Below are 16,900 nucleotides of genomic sequence, written 5' to 3' on the forward strand. Positions count from 1 at the left end.
TCCGGAGAGGCGCAGGGAATCTGGAAGTGGGAAGGAATAACGGGCCGCATTGGAGCACCGACGCTGACTCGGCCTGCTCGGAAAATCTCAAACGGGCCGTGGGAAAAAACGTAGCGGGCTCCGGCCTCGGAGCCCCGTCTGGGAAGGGACCGGAGCCGCTGCCAGGCGGGAAAAAAGGGGATTTAAAAGAAGAGAACTTCTAAAGGCAAAGCCAGCGAATGGCCGGGGTTGGAGGCGAAGGGGCCCGTCAGCCCAGCCCTTGTTTCCACGGGAAGGAGGAGAGGGGGCAGTTGGGGAGCAGATGGGGGAACTCTGGGTCTGAATCAGTGGAGCCCCCCCCCCCCCCCACTTAGGCCAGCAGAGCTTTTTTCCTGCGTTCCGGTGTCAGAAGAAGAGAGGAGGGATTCGCTCGAGACGTTGGCCTGTGGAGGGAGCAGCCTGGAGTGCAGCTCTAGATCTGGGCTCCGGTTTGGGGGCAGGACCTGCTCTGGATCCTGCCCCTCTTGCTGCCCCCAAGGCAAAGGTGTTGTGTGCGTGGAGGCCTAGCACTTTTGCGGGTGTTGGTGGATGAAATTGGCCTGCCTGTCCCCTCCTTGCTTCAGAACAGGCTACTCTTCAAGTAAGTTCTCTTCTTGACAGCCAGAAATACAGGAAATGGGCCGTTTTCATCTAAAGCAATTGAGACCCTATATAATTCCAGGCACATCAGGGTGTGTTGATTATCTGGGCTCCGTTACTGGCAGGCTTTTGGCCAGAATGAAAACTGGAAGTGGTTAATCCTTTATTTACCCAGAAGTCTAGATGGGGGAATTGCAACGTGACAGGTTGACTTAGAGCTGTTGGGCAACTTTCAGAGCTTCAAGCACTTCTGCTTTTTAGGGGAGGGGGAGGGGGAAGAGTCCGTGGATGTGGCACTTCTGGCCTTTTGTGCTAGGTCTCCTCCATGCTGACTGGGGGGGTGGGGGGGCTGCTGCTGCCTAGCTTGGCCTTTGGCTTCTGTTTCCCCTGCAAGCAGCTAGCAGCTAATGGGCCTGCCTGCGTATCTAGTGGGCCAGCTGTGACTATTCTTAAGCTGGTTAGGCCTGGCAATAGCTATCCATAACTTGGTTTGTTTATTTGATTTTTATCCCACCTTTATTACTTTATAAGTAACTTAAAGTGGCACACATACATAATGGGCCCAGACAGCTTTCAGGTCCAAGGCAAGATTAAAACTAGAACTCACAGACACCTGGTCTCTAGGGCAGCGCCTTAGCCACTACACCAAAGTAGACCCAGCAATTGTTCTCTGTGCCAAACTTAAGCTCTCGTCTTATGACTATCTTTGAGAAGTGCTTAAAACTTAAATGAGTGCAGAATCCTATGTTACCAACAACTGCACAATTCTGGGAGTTGAAACCCACATGTCTTAAAGTCATTGGACACTGCTGTAAGATGAAGTTAACTAGGCATAAATACAATGGAAGAATTTTTAAAAACTCAAGAAGGTTCGGAATGCTAAAATACGAATGCATAGAAAAAATGCAAAGATTTTGGAATAAATATGTCTGTATGAGTGGAGTCTGTTTTTCTCTGATAACCCATAACATAAAGGAATTTTTCAATTGTTTGTTTTTAAAAAGAGCTATAATTTTGTTACCTATCAGTTAAGATAAGTCCTAAAAAGAATGATACAATGTTGCCCACAGCTCCTGAGATGCATTTGTTTGTTTTTCGCTTTGTAGATATTTGTGAAGCTCTGAACGTGACCGTCTCTCCGGGACCCAGGACCCGGCATGTGGTTGGAGATAATGTTACTTTATTCTGCCATGTTTCTCAGAAGAGGCGAAGGGAAAACCTTTTGGCTGTCCGATGGATCTTTGCTCTCCCCTCTGCCCAGGAATACCTGATGATCAAAATGACCAAGTATGGGGTCGTCCAGTACTATGGAAATTACACAAGCCACTTCTATAAGCGGAGGCTTCGTCTTCTGGAGGAGAAACACAGGACGATGTACACGTTTTTGATCCTGAACATCCAGCAAGCCGAACAAGGACACTATATTTGCAAGGTTCAGGAGATTGGCAAGCAAAGGAACAAGTGGACTTCGTGGTCCAACGGTAGTGCCTCCACTGAAGTCCAAGGTGAGAAGATAACGGTGGGTTTTTTTTTTGTTTGGGTTTTTTTTTTTTGCAGGCTATGTAGGATTGTTGTCTAGCTGTTCTTCCTGCTGTACCTCATAAAGAGGTAAGCCCAACAAGGCCTCAGATTTGACCATTTTGGTTGAAGACAATTATCATCCAACATATACATATCCATACATACATACATACATACATACATACATACATACATACATACATAGATAGATAATTTAATTTGTATACCGCCCTTCTCCCATAGGACTCAGGGCGGTTCACAGCATATTAAAAACAAATAATATACACAAAATACAAAAAATACAAAATACAAAAATACAAAATATGTATGTATACATACATACATACATACATATATGGGAAACCCCTCCCCCCAGGATGGGAATCATCCTGTATGGAACAGAACAAAAATGTTTTAAGTGTTCTGGACTATAGGAAATCATGGAACCCCAGAACAAAGCCCAATTTCCTAGTTTTTCATCCCAGGGCTACAAAAGGAGGTCTGGTAGTAAGTTGCTGGTTGCTATTGATATACCAAAGTTTTTCTTTTCTTTTTTTCTTTTCTTTGGAGATGATTTCGAAAGTACCAGTAAGAAATACTTTCTTTTAAAAAAAAGCACAAAAAGCCCATGAAGGGATATGTTGATTTTTTGAAACTTGATTTCTGATTTAGCAGAGTGGGATCAGAAAGAAAAGCAAAATTGGTTCCTATTAGAGAAAGAGGGAGAGAGAAATGGAGGGGAGGGAGGGAAGGAAAGAAGGAAGGAAGGAAGGGAGAGAGAGAGAAAGAAAGAAAGAAAGAGAAAGAAAGAAAGAAAGAAAGAGAGAGAAAGAAAAGAAAGAAAGAAAGAAAGAAAGAAGGACCTGCATTCGTTCAGAGGGAACTCAACAGAGCCACAGGACACTTTCTGCACTTTCAATTTACACCTGAACTTCCCAGCAGTGTGAGCAACGCTGGCAAAGCCAACTCAGTGTCGGCGTGTTGCTGGTGGCGACTTGCCTGTAGAAATACGCGGAACCCCCAGCCGGCCGGGCCACGTGAGCGCTCGTTTTCCCAGAGCAAAGCATTTTAAAGACCAGTGGTAAATATAGCTGCTCCCTGGCAGAACTGCAGATGTCAGCAGCCTCTTTCCGCCTTCAGCTGGGCCAGCCAGCCCAGCTCCTCTGGGCAAGGACGGTGCAGCCTATCAGGTGGGGAGGGGCGTGTGGCCCCCCAGCCGGGTTCCCCGCTCCGAGTCAGGCCCAAGGAATCCAGCGGCATCGGAAATAAGGATGGAGGGCTTCATGGATGGATGGATGGATGGATGGATGGGGAGAGCCACGGCTGGATTCCATGGTGACCCAAATGATGCCCCTAGGGGGTCTGAAAGAGGAGGGGAGGGGTCTCCTTTACCAGCTGTGGAAGATGGGTCTTTTAGTCTTAGTTGTTCTAGAGAAGAAGTTGTTCCATCCTCGGACTCTGAGCTGATCAGACTCTGTAATTGGGGCTGCTGGGGTGGGAAGAGACCCCAGGCCAACCTCTGGCGATGCCACGTGGGAGCAGGCCTGCCCGCCTTTCTGGGGCTTCTGCTGAGGGTGCCATGGAAAGTTCACGTCTTCTCCTGAGCAAGACAGTGAGCCCCCCTCCCCCCCCCCGCCTGCCCACCCAAGGAGGGAGCAGCCCAGCCTCGCTTGCCAGGCAGAATTGGGCCCAGGACGCTGGTGCAGCTGCAGCAGCGGCTGGAAGTGGAACCTCTGCGGGCGGATCCAGCCTGGCTTGGCTCTGGGACAACCGAATCTTAGCCACGCTTGAGACTTGCACATTCTAGGTGCTGGGAATTTTAAAGTTGCATCTTCTCTCAGGTTTCCCACTGGGTTCGCCATTCCTTTGAGGTGTTTTTTGTTTTTTTTTTAATCTTCCCAGACTGATTGAGTCTATAGGCCTCAGTTTCCCCAGGGGCCTCCTGGCTCCGGACTCCCCAAATCCAGTCTGGCTTAGCTTCTAAACCTAGTCAGGAGCCGGAGAAGCAGGGTTACCAAGCATAAAAGAGGCGTTTTCTTGGCCTTTGCTACAGGAAAATAAACAGCAAATTATTTACCTCATTTTAAATGTGTAGCTCTCTAGATTATTTCCAAAACAGAGGTTAAATGTTACAAAGCTCAAATATGCAATAATAAAATTGGCACAGCTACATAAAGAATCAAAATAGCACCAACAGCTTCCCCACGACTAAAAATGACTGTGCCAGGAGCTCCACGGCGTAGAAAAAAGGGACGGATGGATTCATTGCGCAAATTGCCATGGTCATCAGTGTCTCTGATGACAGCTGTTGTCAGTATTTGCTCTCTTTCTGTACTGCTGGAATTTGGAACCCTCGAAAAGAAACTCCCTGAAACCTAAGAGTTGTAGATGAGGAATGTGTGTAGGATTTATTATTTATTTATTTACTGAGATGGAGGTGGGAGGATAAGAATCCGTGGCGGAAAGATCCGTAGTTCCAAGGCAGCTGAGCTTTTCCCCCCCTCCGACTCTTTCTGGGTGTCCAGCTTTTGCAGCTGTTGGAGACCTTCTTCGCCCTGCAGACACACACACACACACACACACACACACACACACCGCCCGAAGGCTCAGTACTGAATGCCACAAAGTCTCGGCCATCGGGGCGAGGGGGGGTCTCCCCTAAACGCCTCCAGCCTCCTCTTTACTTCCCCACCAAACTGCCCCTCCCTTGTCCACTCCCGAGCCCAGGAAAGCAAAGTTGCCTTCCACGCTCCCTTCTTCATTGCCAACTGTAAGTTCCCCCGACACGATCGACTTCACCTCCTTCGTCCTCTCAACATCTGACACAAGCAGCTTACGAGCAGAACTGAGGCCAAAATTTGTTTTCTTAAATGGGTTTTGCCCCATTTTATGACCTTTCTTGCCACAGTTGTTAAGTGAAATACCGCAGTCGATAAGTTGATAACAGGGTTACCAGCATCTGAATTTTGATCACATAATCATGGAGATGCTGCAAAGGTCGTAACTATGACAAACAGTCATAAGTCACTTTTTTCAGTATCGTCGTAACTTTGAACAGTCACCAAATGAACTGTTGTAGGTCGAGGGCTACTTATACTAGCCCAGACTTTCATTTCCATTTTTTACGTTCACAACTAGCATTTCTAAGAGCTCCTAACTTTCGGCTAATGAAGTTGTGTCCCCTGAATAGATCGGGTTGGTACAACTTCAGACTTTTATTCCCGGTGTCTTTACTTGCAGTCTTTCCCTTCTTAGGTGTTCACTGCACATGTTAAACGGTTAATGAGGAAAGTATTTTTATTTACTTATTTATGATTTTTATATGTCCTCCTATCTCATAAAAAGCAACTGTGGGTATTGTGCATCTTCGTGTCCCTCCCCTTCCATTTTGAACCTCTTTCTTCTCTTCTCCAAACAGGAGCTTCTCTTGGGAGGCTCTGGCGGGTTATGAAGATGCCCCAGAAGGCTATTCAGATGTCCTCTGGTCAGCTTTGGCCTTGGTGTGTCCCCCAGTTTGGCCTCTTTTGCACAGCCAGAGGCTTCGCTGTAGTCAATAAAGTATAAGTGCAGATCTTCCAGTTATCTTGCTCTTCTCGTAATCACCCGATGGGAGCCCTCCGACCTCCTGGTCTGCCATTTCTGAATCTATCTCACCTTTTCCCCCCCCCCTCATTGTGTGGTTCTTTTCCTCTTTATGAAACCATAGCCAAAAAATGATTGTGTGAAGAAGTTGTGTAATTGAGCAGACGCTTTGAGCTTTCTCTTCGGAGGCATCTGCAAGACTTTGAAACAGGCAAGATGGTCGTAGCAGAATTATTGTTGAAGGTCCCAAAGATCCTTTTTCAGGAGGCAACTGGACTTTCTTGTTTTTTTCTTTGAAGACGTTTCACCTGTGGAAGGGCGTCGGTTGGGACGTGGGTTGACGTCCACATATTTACAAAGGGCTGGTTTGATATGGCCAACTGATTAATCAATAAAGATAAACTATACAATAGTTGTGATGTTGACCACCTTGCCTGTGGACATTGCTGAGTCCCATCTTCATTAAAGGGATTTGGATGGATCGTCTCTTCCAGTTGTCAAGCCATAAACAGCGTTTTCGTCTTGGTTGACCTAGAATGGTCAGCCTTTTGCTTCATTTTCTCCTGAAATTTTAAACAGAAAAGAGAACAAACAGATTGTTGTACAAAGTGATTGACATCCATGCACACAGACAATATTTTAACAAATGGAGGGGGGGAAATGGATTGCAGTTGTAGACTCATTAAAAAAAAAGATGTATTGATGTATGTGCTCATATTCATTGTGAGCCAGAAAAATAAATACAGATTGGATATGTGCTTACCACAATCCACATCTGGCAAAAAACAGAATACAGAGAGAATTTGTGAAACGTCACAAATACAAAAGAAAAATAGGTGCCTACATATCTGAACTTCCCTAATAGTTGTATTTCAATAAAAATCCTTTCCAGTTTTGCCTAGATGTGTGTCAAAGTCTGACAGGAAGAGCACGGCCTGCTGCGTGGCAGGAAGCCCTGTGAAGGCGCTGAGCCCTGTGAAGGCGCTGAGCATCAGGTGGAAATTGCGCTTTATTCCTCAGACGGGACTTAAAAGGACTTAAAATGCAAAACTGTATAAAGTCTGTTTTTTCAGAGATGACTAATGTTTTCTTCCATTAATTTCAGGATGATGGAAGCAATCATAAGAACGGGGAGGAGGAAAATTACATGCTTCGCATCTGAAATAATATATGTGGTCACCTTCCTCTCCCAGTTCTCTAAGTCCAGCCCAGCCACCCTCTGTCTCTGTCTTGCTCTGCCATCGCTGGTGGGTTCCCAGCTTCATTTAAAAAAAACAACAACAGGGTATGACTCTATGTGGAGGAGCTTTAACTTCGGTGCTTTTTCATGTCACGGGTTTTCACATGACATATCATTTCTCTCTCTCTCTCTCTCTCTCTCTCTGGCTGCTGGGCGATCCCCAGCACACCCTTGCTCTCCTTTCTTGCTGCCAAGGGATCCTCAGGCTGCTATTCCCCATTTACTTGCCTGCTTATCTTTCAGGAATTTGGTGGACTTCTGGGGGGAGAATCCCCCCCATCCCCGCCTGCAGGCCTGCCCAGGACCCAGGCGATGGGCAGCAGGAAAAAGCCACCCAGGATCTGCAGCGTTGTTTGGGATTTTTAAAAGGAGATAAAATTTGTAGTATGCCGAATGGATTTCTCCAGTTCTTCAAATCAGTTTCAGACAATGCTCATGAAAACACTCTGCCACCGTATATCAGATACCCTTCCATACCCCCCACCCCCCTTTAAATAGATTTGAAGAGAATCTCACAGCTGGAAGGGACCTTGGAGGTCTTCTAGTCCGACTCCCTACTCAAGGCAGGAGACTCTATTCCATTCCGGACAAGTGGCTGTCCAGTCTCTTCTGGAAAAGCTCCACCGATGGAGCACCCACGGTTTCTGGAGGCCGAGCCGTTCCACCCCTTGATTGTTCTCATTGTCAGGAAATTTCTCCTTAGTTCCAGGTTGCTTCGTTCCTTGATTCGTTTCTTAATTAGTTTCTTGATTAGTTGATTAGCCTCCTTGATTATTTTTAATTGTTATTTTTGGTTATGCTTTATGGATTCTCTTTAATATTTATGGAAACATTTCAGGTTCTACTGTGACATTTTTTTAATGTAAAAGAACTGAAAAATTGAAAAAAGAAAAAAGAAATAGAGGGGACAAAGGAAGGAAAAAAGGAATATATTAGAAGAATATTACAAAATATAAAATTGCAGGAGAATTTACAAAATATTGGAAAAAGTAGAAAAAAAACATTCCACTATTGTTTGTACAAGTGTCATTAAATTGGAATTAATGGTTATTTATACAAGTCAAACCAGAAAGTGACAAAAACAGCCAAACTGAATTATTAGTCAGAATAAGAGGAATTAGAAAGACGTTCTGACTCATCTGAAGAGGTCTCTCTTTAACCTTATAACTAGCTAAAAAAGAATCTAATGTTTTAAAACCTTGCGTTATAAGAGACACAGATTTAAAATATGGCAGACGTTTATGTGCAGAATTATAATCTCTAATAAAGAGTTTCCAAATTAAGTGAAAGTTGATAGATTGATTTTTTAGATGAAAAACTATTTTCCGCAGGTGATCACTTCCTTCTTTGTTTTTCAGTACTTCCATCCCATTTTTTGGATGAAGAAAAACACAAAACGTGGGCATTTTTTGAAGGTAAGTACAATTTTCCCTTTTTGTTATTCTTCACAGATGTAGTAAAACATGGTTTTGTGCAACCTTAATTTAAAAAATCAAGATACTTTCCCCAAAGTTTAGATGAACGTGTGAATTGCTAGTGGGATGAGGGCAACACTTTCTGTGGCTGGAGGATCTTCGACATGGATGCTTTTAGCCATTACATTTCCTGTTGGACACCTGCCTCTTTTTTGCCTCTCCCATTTCCAGCGTGAGCATGAATAGTGTTCATGTGTCAGGGATAAATGTTTGAAAGGTGAAGAAACTGAGCCTGCTGCGAGAAAGGAGGACCCCACCGCCCCGTCCTTTCCACTTTGCCATGGTTTTCATTTTATATTGATTTTATAGTGTGCCTATATATGTAGAAAAGTGTAATCTAAATTCCATGAGGAAGAGATGCTTGAAATTGCTAGAAATTATTTTTGAGGTGTTCAAAAGCTCATCATTTTTTCAGACTTTTTTCCTCTTATTTCTGTGAAGCATTATACAATAATCCAGCCATGAATATGTTCATTAAAGGTGTCCCAAACAATAATTGAATTAAAACCCTGATTTTTTTTTCCACCTGATTTAGACAACCTTTTGATAATTATCTATTTAAATATTATTTTGGACCAGTAGAACATTTTTTGGGGAAGTAAATTTATTGGAACATGTTCAGATATAACAATAGAAATGTTATTATTTATTTTATATTTTATTTTTATTATTTGCTGCCCATCTCATTTTGAAACAACTCTAATTATATTAGAATTATTTCATTGAGAGTAGATCTGATAGGGAGTTTGAAAAATAATATTTTGATAGATTTGAATGCTACTTTAGCCAGCAAATTCCAGTAAATAAGCTTGCATTACATTTCATTGATTGGCCAAGCAAAGGATTCAAAACTTGATTAAAATCACAATCATAATTTCATGATTCATTCTTAAAAGGTGGGTATAATACTTTTAGTGATGTTTAAAAGTTGTGAACCTTTTTGAATTTTTAATATTTCTGCATCAATATGAAATAAAACATTATCTGTTCTCCACAGTTGATAAAGAGAAACCAATTAAACAAATTAGTTAAAAACATTGTGCTTATTTATTTATTTATTGAAAAAAATGATCCAAAGCTACATTTGTGTGAAGAAGAAACTTTTCAGCATCACCATATGTAAAACTTCTGGCTTGCCCTTAGTTGGAGCATAATAATATTTAAAAATAGTATCAGATGTAATCAAATTTGAGAATTTATTATTCATAATCATTATTCTAGCTGATTTCTGTTACCGCAATTGTATATTTATCTTAATTTAAAAAAAAACTTATCATGAAGATTATGAGTTACTTCTAGGAAATTCAGATGTTGTATCATTCCATTTGAAAAAGATCCTTTTCCTCTGGCCATTAACATTCCAAAAGGCCATTAAAGATAACAACTGGATATAAAAACTGCTTGTCTAAAAAGCAAGAAGAAAGAATGGGTAAAAAAAATCAATAAACTGATAAACTGAGACACATTTACTTTTAAAAGTTTAAAAATAAAAAGATAAGAAATTATATTGGTAAGGGAATACATGTTTAAAATATGAGAATTTTTTTAAAAGTTAAATGGACTAAGCTAAGTGGACTTTTGGAAAAGATAGATCAAAGCTACAATACAGACACACAAACACACACACAAGAATCTTAAGGGGCCCACCTCCAATAAATTACAAAACTGTAAAAACTACAGTTATATAAACAGATTGCTACTGTCCTCTTTCTTGTCTCAGCTTAATACACTGACTTACCTGCAGCATTTGGATCAGAGAATTGTTTCTCCCTGGAATACATGGGCAAACAGAACAAAACAACCAGATAAAATCAAGTAAATACGGTAACATTTTTTGCAATCAAAATTGAGGACATATTAAAACTCAGCCATGTAAAATATTAGCAGGTTTTGCATATATGAAAAGATACAAATCATAAAATTGGTCAACTGACTCCACATTTTGCATAAGCCAGAGCAGAAATTGGGGTGCGCTTAGGGCGATGGGCCCCTGGGAGCAGAGGCAGTCAATAGGGGCCCTACCACTCAACCTCCACCCTCTTTGGAGACGGGGGAGGGGTCGGGCCTGACTCTTTTCCTTTTTCCCTCCCTCTCCCCCGGCCTCCCCAGACCTCTCGGTCTACGCGGTGCTGATGTGCTCGGCGGGGATCCTGAGCATCCTCCTCTTCGGCCTGGTCCTCCTCTGCCGGATCTTGAGCCACAGGAAGCAACCCCACGGTGAGCAAAAGGTTTCTGTAATTCATCTGTAAGTTTAGTTTAAACATATTGTCACCGAATTTACTAATTCTGCATTTTAGTTTGTTTTATTCCATTGGATGCTCTGTACATTTCCCTTTGACTATGGCCAAAATGGGTGGTGTCTAAATTTGAAAAATATTTTGAAATACACAAAACTGTGTATAAATCGAGAACTTCCTAAGATTTGCACAGAAAATTGAGAAGCTCTTCCTGCAGTGCTTTAAAAAGCGAACAAAGACAACAAAATGGTCCTCACTCCTTCAGAAATCACATGCAAGTGAAAATTACTATACACAGTGATACATTTTTTAAAAATTTCTGTTTTTCTTATTTCTATATTTTTTTCACAGTGAAACGTTACTTGGTGAAATGTCCTCAGAAAAGGTAGGAGAAGAAGCTTCTTTTTGAGAGCGACAACCTTTAATTTTTCTACAAAAGTGTCATTGACTTTAGTTGTCCTCCTAGCTTGAGAAAAATACATTTTAAGTTCTGGAAATTGTTTTGAGAGCCTTTTAATCAATGCCATAAAATCCATGAAGGAGGAATGTACACTTCCCCTCAAAAGAGCCCTGATAATCGTCCATTGTTATAGGATACGGGCCGTCTGTGAGCCCGTTAAACCTATTTCCTTCAGCTTTCAAATGTTCCCATTGTTGAAATATTTTTATTTATTATTACACAAATTTATATAGCCACCCGACTCAGACACTGTTCCTCCAGGCTGTGTACAATATTAAAACACAAAAATTTATGTGGGAGGTTCGGTCTCAATAGCCCCAAATGGTGGTTACTATTTGCCCTGGTTGAGGTGCCAATGATGGCGTGAGTTGGCCCTCACATGCCCGACCCAGTTTCCCTTCATTTGCTACGTTTTGCGAGGATGAACCTGCCTCGGACAGTCACCTTTTGGGCCCACCTCAGGTTAGGTTCATGTGTGGATTAGGCTCCTTTTGCTCCAAGTGTGTGAGTCACGAGCAGGATTAACTTTTTTTCTGTCTGTGTGAGATAAAGGCTCAAAATGCTCAAGGGATCCGGGTGAATGTGACGAAGTTTTACACTAGCTATACTGTTCCGGGCTATATTTTTGTTCTCCAAATTATAATGATTTTGATTGCTCTCCCCCACACAAACATATTCCCTCCATTTTATTTACTTGAATGGGTAAATAAATGGATTAAATAAATCAAGGGAATTGGTAAGACAGGGAATATAAGAGGACTCGTGACTCATCTCTCCTTCAGCTGCTCTCTAAATCCCTGCTTCCTCTCTCTCTCTCCCCCCCCCCTCCCTCCCTCCCTCTCTCTCTCTCTCTATCTCTATCTCTCTCTCTCGTTTTCCAGCTTGCAGGAGTCTGGGAGTGCCAGCAAGGCAGCCGGGTCTCCAGGCGCCCCCGCCCAGAGGAGAGGCCCGAGGGCGACAGAGGCACCGCCAGCAGTTCCTGCCAAAGGTAGTTGTGAGGTTAGGAGCCCTTTGACCCTGGGGAGCTGCGGTTTCCAAAAGGAAGGAGAGCTCCTTTGCTGGACTATTTAAGCAGGTGGCCATTTGCCCCAAAGCATGCTGGAAAAGAGGATTTCTGCACTGGCAGCAGGTTGGGCTGGATGGTCTCCCGAGATCCCTTCCAACCCTTACGTTGTATCCTAATTCCTTTATTGTAGGTAAGGGGGTGAATTCTTCTGGGGTGCCCTGATCCTTTTTTCCATCTCCCATAACTTTTATTCCTTATTTTTATATGACTTCTAAATTGTCCTCAATGGACGATCGGCAGCCGAGTACACATTCCCAAGAACACACCAAAGCCACAGCCCTGGGCTGCCAAGGCCCTGGGCTGCCCTGGAAGCGCATGGGGTCCGGAGGCATCTCAGAAGATGCACAAGGCACCCCGAGGGGCATGCTGGCCAGCTGCAGGGGTGCTGATTGAGTGGCAGATGTTCTTTTTTGTGCATTTCACTCTTACCTGTATTCGCATTACAGCAAGAGGGAAATTATCTGATCTTATTTTTACAGCACCGATATCCCACGCCTTCTCAAAGCCTAAACTCCTGAAACCACAAAGGAAGCTTACCTTGGTGAGTAGCACTGTAGAGATCTGTCCTTGCTGTCGGTTATCCGGTGTGTGAATTTGGTTCCCTCGTTCTCTTCCGTTCCTTCCCTCTCGGGATGGTGTGAGGTTAGGATCCGCCCGCGAGGCCTCCTTTCTTCGGCTCTCAGGGTCCATGGCAGCTCCTGCAGAACCGGATTGCTCCTGGTAGTTCCGTTTTTCACCAAAAGAGTTTAAGGCCCTGCACTGTACACATTTTATGGTTTTCTCTTACACAAGCATCGGCATCCGTTTCATTTTCATAGCACCCTGTTGAGATAAGTTGGGTTGAAAGAGCCTGAGTGACTCTCTCAATAAAATAAGGCAACCTGTGACCTGCCGGGCCCTCCTTTCAGAGGTGTTTCTTTACCTATACAGAGAAACACGGCAACCACCGAACGTCTAATAGCCACAGCAGTTCCAGCAATTGAGTTAGTCCTCTGACGATATCAAGGGACTTCTGGCCAAGTGGAGAGGAGTACCCCCTTTTTCGGAGCTGGAGGAAAAATGACTTTTCAGTAAGAGAAGGGAAGAGCAGACTAGTTTGCCAGCTCCTTGGTCATAGTGTATCTGCGCAACATTCCCTGCTAACGTGAAATACTACACCAATCAGCTCTGTTGCGCTTTCATCACAACCACAGCCCAGTTTCACCCCAAGCGCACTCGCCCCCTTTTAGGCAGACTGAGGTCTCTGATCTAGAGGCGGCCGCCTTGTCGGCTGACACCATGTTGTTGGTCTCCCAACCACTGCTGATGCGCCAGGGAGGGTTTCACCAAGGAGACAAAATGGCACGGTCCATTTGGAATACGGAGGTTCCTGTTGGACTCTTTCTGTGCTTTGGGCTCCTTTTAAACTTATGGTAGCACGTATTTAAATTTTGTTATTTACAGATTGTTTTTCTTGGTTTCTATAACTTTGGCTATGTCAAGGTTCTCCACTTTTTGTGATCAGTGTTGCTCCAGCCATTCAGAAGGCAACTGCTTGTGCCGTAGAGCCCCCAAGTTGCCCCTGGTTACAACTCGGCCCTCTCTCCGTGGCTGTGGGGCCCGCTTGGGCCCTCATTGTTGTGCTGAGAACTTCCCTAAAGTTTTTGCCTCCCTTTCCTCTGGAGGAGGTTTGAAGGCTTCCCGCTTTTCCTGGGTCCCATCGCTGTTCTAGCTGGAGGGGGACTGCGTGTCATGGGAAAAGCGTCCCATTTCTTTTCATTTTTGCAGCACGTTTTCGAGGAGCAAGTCAGAAAAATGGCCCTCCCTGTGAGCCCCCGAGGGAGGCTCTGGAATAAAGGCCTCCGTGGGACTCACAGGTAGAAATTCACCAGGAGGCATTTCATCCCTTCATCACCCCTCATTGTACAAGTGAAGGTTGCTCCTTTTATAGATGGACTTTTATTCTTAGGAATTCTTTGCAGATAGTCTTGTTTCGCGTAACATAAAATTGTACAGTTTCTCTCCCTGATTCTTATTCCAGCAGAAATGCAGCAGCCTAGCTCCCAGCTTTCTGTTACTATCAATTAGAGACACTGGGAAGTTACAAAATTGAGGTGATCATTTGATTGTTTCAGAGAATGGGGACTCAGTTCAACCCCTGCTCCCCACAGCTGTGACTGCAGTTATGAGGTTCATTCAAAATGTATTTTTCTGTCAGAATGTAAAGTTAAAAAAAACCATCTCCAAAATGAAATTAGAGAGAGATGGCTGGATGGATGGAAGGGAAAGAAGGAAGGAGAAAGAAGGAATTTTACTGCAAAATACCCAGAGGTCTCGGTGGTTGTTGGTAGTCCTAAGTTTACTGAGGGGAAGAGGAAGGGATGGAAATTATTTTAGCTATTCTTCTTTGCATCTCTAGATGGTGTGTTTCCAGCTGCAGATGTGCTTTGTAATGCCATCCCTCTGCCGCCTCCTGCGTGGAAACAAGCACAGCTACAGTTTATGTTGTAAATCATCATGCTACTTTACAGCAGTGTCCATCAGGGCTGCATTTTACTGTATTGCTGTCTTTTTGCAACACCCTGTTCAAAGCAGGAAGTAGACTTTTCTTCTTAAATTCCTGTTAAATCCCGCAGTGACTTAAATTGTCAGAAATATTTTCTTGGGCCACTATTTTGCTTTTAGTTGAGTGGGCCGAATGCCCCACAACTGGAGATATTCAGTGTTCAGGGTTTGAAAGTACGTACGACGCATGTAAGATTTCCTTATTGTTGATATTTGAAGCTCCTTTTTAAGCTACTCAGACTTGTCAGTGATAACCCAAGAAGCAGAATGGGGCACAGCCTCAGGTTTCTGCTTTGGAAATGGCCTTTGGAAAACCATATCTTCTATGTTCAGTTATTATACGTAGTTGAGAACGATTCTGAACCTCCTGTGTGTTTCTTCATATTTTCAATCAAATTATTACATACTGGAAATATGCATAAGGGAAATTATTCTACACATTTTATGGTGCGCCGTTGCTTGTAGCAGTAATTGAAGTACCTTTTCCACTTATGAAAGTACTAATTTTATTTGCTTTTATTGCTTTTCTAGATGCAATTATTTATTTAGTGTGTTTTGGCTTTATTAAATTATGTTTACTATAGGAACATCATAAAAATGTATGAAAGTAACACATCAGCCGGGGCTGCCCAGTGACCTGTATTGGAGGAATCGGGGTTATTTTTCATATCCAAACTTAATAGAATAAAGAAGGAATAAGGATATAATCTACCCAAGAAAACAATGCAATTTCCAGATAACATAATAATACACCTGGACAATGTAATTTCATAAATCTTAGCTCTAAAATTTACATGAGCTGGGTGTTGCTGTGCCATTTCAGAAATCATCGCGGTTTGGCTGGATTTTGAATGAGAATTATAACTAAAGGCCGGCTTTATTGGGTGTGAAGCAGAGATGCCTCCGAGGGTGAACGGCTACATTGGCTAATTGGCTCCAGGCCCCACCGCTGGGCTTCACAGGCCACCTGGGCACCTTTTGGGGCCATTTCTTCCACTTGGGGCCTCTTCCCCACGGAGGCAGACGGTGCCCCCCCCCCGGGTGCTGTAAAAATAAGTGGATATATTGTTCCTTTCACAGATTAAAACATATAACTGTACCATGTTTCACTTTGTAATGCCTTAGTGTATTTACTATACATTTGAATTGCTGGCTTCCATTGAAGCAAAGTATCTCTTAAACTCAGGCCGCTGTGAGGCCGCTAAAGCAACCGGGACGGGCCGTTTAGGTAATATATTTCAGGGGAATATATGGCCTGGAGATCATCTAGCGTTGCATTCTCAGCGCTTCCCGCTTCTTCAGCCTGCCTGGCGTGTCAGTACCTGGTTCCACTTCTCTCGGGGAAAGCCTGTTTGGGGGGGGCATTTTGGGGGTTACGATCTCACTTCTGGTCTGCCTTTGGTTCATCCTTGCCGAGGAGCCGAAGGGCAACCGCTGCCTCCCTCGGCCTGTTGGATTCAGGCTCCTTCCTCTCTCCTTCTTCTGCAGCTGAAGGGCCGGGAGGAGAGCCTGACCTACGCCGAACTGGAGCTGCTGAAGCCTCCCCAGGAAGCCAAAGGCGTTTCTTCCGCCACCGTCTACGCCCAGATCCTCTTTGAGGAGAACAAGGTGTAAATGATGCAACCAAGACGGAGCCGGTCGACCTGGGGTGTGGTGTGGGGGGGTTGGGGCTCGTTGAATTCCTTCTTTGCTCCCAACAAGCATTTAGGCCCCGTCCTTTTAGTGGCGCTTTTTTCCCTTTTTAGTTGGAGGAGATTTTAAGGCTGTGGAAACATTTTGTTTTGAAAGATTTCAGGGGAATTTTTTTAGGCGAGTAACAACATTCTCAGGAACCAACATCTTTCCTTTGGATGATTGGCATGATAAACATTTTGAAAAACTGGAGAAATAAGAATAAATAGAAAACTGGAAGTTAAACTGTGCCTTTACATCAGAACTTGATCGTGGGAATATGAAATATTTTATTGGCTGGGAAACAGCTCTGAGTTGAAGTTGATCAATAGGACTATAAAACAGACCCAGGATTTTTTCCCAAAAAAATTTTTTTATGCATGTAAGAAATGTACATTGGTCCCTTTTCCATGTTATTAAGACCATGAAAATGTATTTTTGAATAAATAAATTTTTCCATTTAAAAAAAAAGGCCGATTTGTTTTA

The 16,900-nt window shown here is 43.5% G+C and overlaps 1 protein-coding gene across 1 annotated transcript in view; it reads left to right on the plus strand.

Annotated features, from left to right (window-relative positions):
• Positions 1–16,357, plus strand: part of VSTM4 (V-set and transmembrane domain containing 4) — a 49,380-nt gene extending 33,023 nt beyond the window's left edge. The window contains exons 5-11 of the mRNA XM_029285503.1: positions 1,725–2,123; positions 8,320–8,376; positions 10,546–10,653; positions 11,025–11,058; positions 12,015–12,121; positions 12,679–12,740; positions 16,232–16,357. Of these exons, the coding sequence (XP_029141336.1) occupies positions 1,725–2,123; positions 8,320–8,376; positions 10,546–10,653; positions 11,025–11,058; positions 12,015–12,121; positions 12,679–12,740; positions 16,232–16,357 (893 nt within the window). The remainder of the gene's footprint in view (positions 1–1,724; positions 2,124–8,319; positions 8,377–10,545; positions 10,654–11,024; positions 11,059–12,014; positions 12,122–12,678; positions 12,741–16,231) is intronic.
• Positions 16,358–16,900: the final 543 nt, after the last annotated feature.

This window comes from Protobothrops mucrosquamatus, unplaced genomic scaffold (genome assembly GCF_001527695.2).
Source record: "Protobothrops mucrosquamatus isolate PMUCROS unplaced genomic scaffold, P.Mucros_1.0 scaffold1781, whole genome shotgun sequence".
NCBI classification, from domain to species: Eukaryota; Metazoa; Chordata; class Lepidosauria; order Squamata; family Viperidae; genus Protobothrops; species Protobothrops mucrosquamatus.